Genomic DNA, 8,514 nt, shown 5'->3' on the forward strand with positions numbered 1-8,514 from the left:
TGACAAATATCTATTTGTTAGTCATCTCCTTGATGGGACTTCAAAACAATGGAGAACTGATATACTTGAGGCGCTGATAGACCCAGGAGACATCCCGTAGATACGGAGTTTACGTCCCAGTTACATTGGCAAAGAAGATGGCATCTGTTGGATCTTTACGAAATCAGGTCTTTATACCATCAAGTCGGGGTATGAGCTGGCTTCGCGTTTAAAGAAAGAAAAGAACATACAACAGGCTACAGAACCGAGTACGAGAACTCCCTCAAGGCTATGATATGGAAGTTGAAGACAACCCTCAAGATTAAACACTTTTTATGGCAAGCTCTGTCCGACTGTCTTGCAACCTGCAGTCGGCATGTAGATAGACACTGTGGGACTGAACGCCTTTGCCCAAGATGCGGTACTGAAGAGGAAACAATCAACCATTGTTTGTTCATGTGCCCACCCGCACTCCAGACCTGGGCCCTATCGGATATCCCGTCATCTTCGGGATCTTTCCCGAGTGAATCTTTAGTGGAAAACTTTGACTATTTACTCCTCCGAGCAAAGAAATTGGGAACTCCTACCAACGGGCTGGCTCGTTTTCCATGGATCATGTGGTTCATCTAGAAAGCACGAAATGATAAAGTTTTCAATGGTAAGGAAACACTTTCTCCGGACACGGTCTGTCATGCAACTAGAGAAGAAGAAAAACGGCGAGTGGCACAAATACTATCATCACTTAAAGCACCAATGACAGTAGCAAACGAAGAAGTCTCGAATGTCTCACCATTCCCTCGATGCCAAGTGGATGCATCTTGGGTGAGAAATTCAAGCGTCTTTGGAGGTGGTTTCGTTTTTGATTTCGAACCAGGGTCCCATACCTATGGTTCTGTTGGGATGAACCAGGTTTCATCTCCACTTCATGCGGAGTTTAATATCTTGCTTTGTGCAATGAGAAACTCCTTGCAATTGGGTTATACTTCAATGTCTTTCGAATCGGACTGTCTACAGCTTGTAAAGCTGATAAACGAAGAAGAAGATTGGTCAAGCTTGGCTTCAGAATGGAATGAATTCAGCTTTTTAGTTTCTGAGTTTAATGCTTTCCCTATTTCCTTTATAGCTCGTACTCGCAATGTAAGAGCCGACCTCCTTGCTAAAGGAGCTCGTCTCCAAAATTCTATTCTATCCCATGTAAACTCTTTGATTCCGACGTGGTTAGCCTCAGAAGCTAACATCTTCGTCACGAATTAATAAAACATGGTGTTTGCTGTCAAAAAAAAAATCTATGCAGATACTATCCAAGTCCAAAAATTACGTTTCTGTCAATCTGTGTTGTTGACTTCCAAAGATTCGAGACGTTAATGATACATACTGATAATCCTGGTTATCTGAGATTCTGAGTTTCAAAGTTTGTGAATTGCGGAAATTAATAGAAATATACATGCAAAACCCATATTTGATTCTATTTGTTTTTTCGTTTTACGAATGTCTTGTAATCTCCAATCGGATTATTGATAAACGTATATTAATAGTACTATATAATAATATAATTACTGTATACCATTAACTCTTTTACTTTACTTACTAGCTTTTTTTTTTTGGTCAAATACTTTACTTACTAGCTAGATCAATCTTTTTTGTCGGTTAAAGGGGAATGAGTGCCGAATATGGTACAGAACGTTCTATACAAACTCTTTTCCTGATTTAGCAACAAAACAAGAGAATTAATCATAATATAACATAATACGCGAACTAAACATTCTTCCAGAAGGATAATAAGTCTCCCTTAGACCCTTACAAGAAAACAAAATACAAAGAACGACGAGGAGCATACGTACGAACACGATTAAGGACTGACAGAAACAACCAACAAATAGAAAAACAAATTACATTTATGACTTTTCCAATAAAAGATCTTGAACAGTTCCGTTTTGATTAAGACTTCCGTTTTGTTTAGCCACAGGTTTCGCACCCAACTTTTCCACAAACTCTTCAAGATTCCGATCCGACGAACCACCGCGAGCCACCGCCGCTTCCGCCTCCTCCTTCCATTTCAAAGCATTCTTTTTCAGCTCCGTCGCCTTCTCTCCTTTAGCAACTTCTCTCAGCCTCTCGGCCACTTCCTCCCTTGGCACCACCCTCTCCTCTGTCTCTCCACGGCCGAGTCTCACTCCCGTCTTTGTAACGTCTATCATGTAAACCGCGTCCGTGACTTGATCTCCCCACTGAGGCAAACAAACCGTTGGGACACCACTAGACAAAGCTTCCATCGTGGAGTTCCATCCACAATGAGTCACGAAACAAACCACAGAAGGATGAGCTAAAACTTTCTCTTGCTGACACCACTCCACGATCTTTCCTTTCTTCTTCACTTCTTCAGGCAAAACATGTCGCTCTTTGTTTATTCCTAACTCTTGTTGTCTAATCACCCACAAGAACGAAACGCCAGCGTTTATCACACCGAACGCAATCTCATTGATCTGCTCTTGTTTTATATAAGCGACGGTTCCGAATGAGATGTAAACAACGGAGGAAATAGGCTGTGAGTCTAGCCATTCCATACAATGGTCCGTGGTCTCGGACATATCTCCTTTAATGTCATCACATATTAACGTTTTGGCCATTTTATAAAGCGGGCCGAGCGGTTTGATAGAGCCGGGGAGAGAGAGACTTGACATTTGGTCGATGATGCCTTTCTCCAAGGAGTAGAAACTGTCGACGAGAACAGCGAAAGGCTTGTGAAGACGTTTGATCTGATCAATGATCACTTCTCGCAAAGCGGAATAAGGAGTTAAAGGGTGTATGAAAGAAGGGATCTCGTCGTGTTTTAAGAGAGGCATGCCAGGGATTTGGACATCGATCTCGGGGTCTGTTTTGGTCGGGAAGTTAACAAGCTTGTGGTGGTAATAGTAATACGACGCTAAGCAAGCGCAAGACTGGACCCAGAGAACAGCACAAGGGATTTGAAAATCTTCCGCTACGTCACAGACCCATGAGACGAAAGGGTTGTTGATGAGACACGTCACGGGCTGTTTCGTCACTTCCTCGTAACGTTTTACGAGGTTTTTGATCTCTCGTTGTCCGACCAGCTCGAGGTGTGGTCGGTAGATGGTGAAATCGTGTCTTCTTACGTCGTCGTCTTCGGGGAGACCGTCGTCGAAGAAATCGAACCGGAGATAACCTTTACCAATCGGCTTGAGGATGCGGTCTTGGATTTTGTTGGAGGTTCGCATCTTTTTGCCCCATGATTCTGTGGTGACGAAAGTAACGAGTAAACCCTTTGAAGCTAAGAGCTTACCGAGACGAAGAAGTGGATTAACGTGGCCTTGTCCCGGGAACGATACAAGCATTACATGAGGATGTAAAGGAGAAGATTCTAGTTCCATCCTTTAAAAAATGGTATCTCTTTTTATGTGGGATTTTTTTTTCTTTGTTAAGCTACTATGTTACATGTTGGAAGACAAGAGTGAGATGCGCTTAAATACAAGACAAAGAAGGTGAATCAAATTTAAAAAAAAAAAAAATAATTACGGATATCTCAATATTTCTCAATATCTACCGCTGCTTTTGGACACCATATTATTCAATTTTATTAATTGTATAAAAAGCCCTTAAATTGACCAAAAAGGTATGACGCTCGTAAAGGTGACTTGGTTCAGTGGGGTGAGGTATTTATATAACGTATCACTCGTTTGTTTCTAGGTTATTTACATTGTGAAAACCCAAAGAAGATATTTTTTATATAAGCCAAAATCAAGAAGAGATCATCGCAAGTACAAGTAACCATTACCTTGTTCCATATATGACATTTTAGGTCCAAAACGTTCAAGTTTTTTCATGGTTAATTTGTCTTTTAAACCTTTCTCACGTATTTACGATTGAGAATATAAAAGTGAGGAAATAAATTATTTTACTGATTAAACTGGGAAATACTCCGTCTGTTTCAATATAGACGATGTTTTAGAAGAAATATTTTGTTTTGATTTACGTGAAATTTTGAGTTTTTAAGGTTAATTTTAACTTTATTAGAAACTGTTCAACCAATTAGATTTTACCCTTTTTTTTTTATAATTGATCAAATGATTAAAAAACTATATTTTTAAAAATGTTTTTTAAAATCTAATTTTTTTAATCTTTATGCACTAAGACAAAATATTAAGTATTATGAAACAGAGGAAAATCATTATTACCTCTATAGTAGCAGGCGTAAATTATTAATACGCTATACCAACTGAATCGATAAATTCCAAAGGTGACGATTAATACACATAAAATATTTTTTGGCATCATAAAATTTCTCTTAATATCTAGAGTATTAAGTTATATGCTTCCGATTAATTCATATTCGAGAAACAGTCGTTGTCAATAATGCATAGCAAACCCAGTGAGCCACCCACCATTCACCAAGATGTAATGTAGTAGAATCAGTTCAAAAAAAAAGATGTAATTTAGTATCGTGTTGAAATTCAAGTCTTCGAAAACCCTAAATAATACTCCTTTCGTTTCATATTGTAAGTAGTTTGAGAAAAATGTTTTTGTTTTAAAATATAAGTAGTTTTCGTATTTCTAGGTAACTTTTACATTTATTGAATACAGTATGACCAATCAAATTAAATAAACTTACTTTTTATTGGTTAAATTATATCTAACCTATTTATTACTCCCTCCGTTTCATAATATAAGTAGTTTTGGCTAAAAGCGCGAAGATTAAGAAAATTATTATGTTTTTAAAAAGTATTTTATAATAAATAGGTTATATATAATTTAACCAATAAAAAATAAGTCTATTTAATTTGATTGGTCACACTGTATTCAATAAATGTAAAAGTTATCTAGAAATACGAAAACTACTTACATTTTGAAACAAAAATATTTCCCTAAAACTACTTACAATATGAAACGGAGGGAGTATAAAATATTTTTTAAAAACATAATAATTTTTTTAATCTTCATGCTTTTAGTCAAAACTATTTATATTATGAAACGGAGTGAGTATCAGCTAGTTGACGAATGTGGTATATTTTTGGACAGGAATATTCCGTTAATGGTTCAAGTTCATAAAAAAAAAAATTATTCCGTTAATGGACATTATTATCAAACAATAAAGTACAAAGAAGAATATAAGAAACGGCGTAGCGAAATTAAATACCTCTAATTATGGCATTTTTCGTCTTGGAGGTTAAAAAGTGACGTGTTAGTATTCTGTTGGTTAGCTCTAAAACTCTCTACTACCATTAGTTCCACAAAATTTAAAAGTGACGTGTTAGTATTCTGTTCGTTAGCTAATCAAGTGGTCTAGTTTCATTTCCACCTAGTTTCGTTCACGTAGTTTCAACTCTGCTGTCCTACAAACCCTAAAGATATAAATGTGTTTTGTTTTGACCAAAATATAAATTAGTTCTGTTTTTGTTTCAGACCTGCTATTGTACATGCATGTAATTTTCTTTTACAAGCTGTCATTGCGATAGGTTTGTTTATATATGGGTGTGGACGATGTTAGTTTGAAACCAGTTGGGATCCATAAACTATTTTTACCGGAAAAATTTAAATAATATTTAAATGAATTATTATAAATAATATTTAAATATGTAATCACTATAATACTATTTTATAAATCTACTACATTTAAATAGAAAGAATTAAAGCAATATTTAAATTGAAATGTTATGTGAAAAATAACAAAATTTCAAATTGTATAGAAACAAAAAAAAACATTATTTTGAATTAAAAATAATACTGTTTTAATTATTAAAATTAGATTTTAACTCGCGTTTTAATTTTAATTATTAAAATTAGATTTTGACTCGCGTTTTTAAAACGCGAGAATATTTTTTTTGTTGATAGTTTATTAACCCGTCGTTTCTTCAATAATTTGTTCAGGCATATGTACGTTTGGTGTCTGATTCAATTTTATTTATTTATTTTTGTTCGCTAATTTGTTTAGGTGTGCACGTTTGTTGATTTTGAAAATATTTTCTAAAGCGTGAGATTTGTTTGTTAATTGTTTCTTGTTAAAGAATTGTGTGTTTCAAAATATTTGTCATTTAGTTACATGTATAAATTTTATGTTAATTATATATGTTTGTAAAATAGAAATATGTATTATACAAAATCTACTTATGTGTATAAAACTATTATAATTTTTTTTAAGATAATGAAATTTAGATTATATATTAGATCTGAACTATAATAGTTTATATGAGTTTTTTTATTTTAGTTATAGAATAGCTCATTTCTGGTTTTTGTTAAAAGATGTTTGTGGAATTACGGCTGATGATGAAAAAGGTCGTGCTTTTGATTTTGAATGATTTGTATACATTTCATTTTGCCTATTAATAAATCCACATATATATATATATATGTTTTTTTAGTAGATGGATTGTAGGTAATGTTATTAATATATATCCATTGAACATATCTATTAATATATATGTTTTTTTCCCTTAATTAAAACAAATCCAAACTGTTTCCATAAATATGTAATGTTATTTAATATATCCTATATGTAAAGAAGAGTAAAATCGGGAGTTATTGTTTCTTAACAAATTTGTTTGTATTGATTCTGTTAATATTTTTTCAAATATATGTTTATTATTGGATTAATTAATTATAGTTACAAATTTAAGACCAGTGGCATTCAATTGTTTATATTTAAAAAAAAAGTTAGGGTTAATTTCTATTTGTACTTCTGTTTTAATAGAATACTAGATGATAACATGCGCATATGTGTGGGGTAAATTTTTATAATAATGTTTGTGTATGAAATGATTTTAACATTTTTCAACACTACAATCTTTATCGATTATAAAATGATGAATACAAATGTTGGTCTCTTAAATATATCATCGTTGTTGAATATTTAATGTATTACATCTCATTCTAATTATTTCTAAGGCTTCATATGCACAAAAAATAAATTAAATTTTGCGGCTGACACAAATCACCAAAACCAAATAGGCAACATTCATTGTACAATGACGAAAGGGGATTAGGTTTTTTACTCTCGATTTGTTTACTATTGACTCTCCATAAGTGATTTCATTTTCTACCTCAATAGAATTGTGCTTTCGCTCTCGTCTTTGTGTCATTGATATGAGTTAAGTTTTTTTTTTAACTTCTTTTATGAATTCTGTGAATTACATAAGTGTCAATTAAAAAAATAGACATCTGTAAAAATTAGTTTCACTCCATATACATATCGAGAAATCAAAATTTTGAAAAAAAATCACCGGCAAACAAAAGTTACTGTTCAAATCTAATATAAGTGCAGACTCGAAATATAAATGTTTGTCTAATATATATTCACCAGCTCGGTCTAATCATCTAATTAGAACAACAAAACAAATTACTTATTTCACCGGTTCTGATAATATCTGAATCCGGACGGGTAATATCCGAACTCGAATAGATATCTGGAGATAACCAAAAATGTGGTTCAAGAAATGTGGTTCTTTTTTTGTCATATTTGGAGCTTGGACGGTGGTAAAGAGTGGAAACGAGCTTTACACTGGAAAAATGTAACTATTCACTCGGTTTTCGTCATTTTTCAGATCTTTGGCGCGATAGTAGACTGTTTTGTATGTCTACGCTTATGTGTAGACTTACGATGCAGTCTACTTTTCAACGCACAAGTTACTTTTGCAATTGACCAAAATAATTATTTTGTATAATAGAAGTGTGCATCTTAACCTTTGAAAATAAAAACAAAAAAGTAGGTAGACTTACTAAGAAGTCTATGTAAAGAGGTTAGTTTTTGAATTTGACCGAACTTTGGGCAACTTTTGACTTTTCATAATAGATTTCACCGGCAGTCAACATTATGTAGACTGCTTGGGAAGTCTACAAAATGTCAGTTTTGCATTTGACCAAAACTTTGACTGCGTTGAATAGGTTAGTTTTGTATTTGAATAAAATGTTATAAAGTTGACCAAATCAAACGTAGACTGCATAAGAAGTCTATTATTTTATTTTGGTCAAATGCAAAACTAACCTGTCGAATTTGAGAGTAGACTTCAGTTGAAATCTACACTTGTATAGACGTTCATCTCAATCTATTTGTAGAAAGACAAACTTGGTCAATTGCAAAAACTACCCTGTTCTAAAAAAATAAAAAATATATACCGTAAAGGAAGTCTACTCTTGAAAGTCAAATCCTGGTTGAATTCTGGTCAATTGCAAAAACTAACTTTTTCAAAATGTAGACTGAAAATAAAGTCTACACGTATAAATTCAAAACTTTTTTTTAAATACAAATACTAACCCATGGATTTTTCAATTGCAAAAACTACCCCAAATTATAGACCTACTTGAAAGTCTACAAACGTAAACTGAAAAGAAAGTCTATTAGTATGTAGATGGAATATAAAGTTTACATAGAAAAATCTATAAAAAGTGGATTTGTGTATTATTCGTAATGTATTTTCAAGATTTTTTAGTTTGACAGTGTGTGTTAGTTAATCCTAATGGTCTCAAACTATTTTGAAAAGATAATTTTTTATAATTATGAAATTATCAACATTTTGGTTTCAATAT

At 33.2% G+C, this 8,514-nt stretch overlaps 1 protein-coding gene across 1 annotated transcript; it reads right to left on the reverse strand.

Annotated features, from left to right (window-relative positions):
* Positions 1-1,700: 1,700 nt before the first annotated feature.
* LOC106323866 (UDP-glycosyltransferase 84A2-like) lies at positions 1,701-3,443 on the reverse strand. The gene has a single exon (XM_013761921.1). It carries the CDS (start codon positions 3,366-3,368, stop codon positions 1,875-1,877), a length of 1,494 nt encoding a protein of 497 aa, XP_013617375.1. The 5' UTR covers positions 3,369-3,443; the 3' UTR covers positions 1,701-1,874.
* Between the last annotated feature and the right edge of the window lie 5,071 nt (positions 3,444-8,514).

The sequence above is a fragment of the Brassica oleracea genome, chromosome C1, assembly GCF_000695525.1.
Source record: "Brassica oleracea var. oleracea cultivar TO1000 chromosome C1, BOL, whole genome shotgun sequence".
NCBI classification, from domain to species: domain Eukaryota; kingdom Viridiplantae; phylum Streptophyta; class Magnoliopsida; order Brassicales; family Brassicaceae; genus Brassica; species Brassica oleracea.

What these genes read in the sequence shown, in the direction of transcription:
- LOC106323866 (XM_013761921.1), bottom strand. Translation starts at nt 3,368, where the DNA reads ATGGAACTAGAATCTTCTCCTTTACATCCTCATGTAATGCTTGTATCG.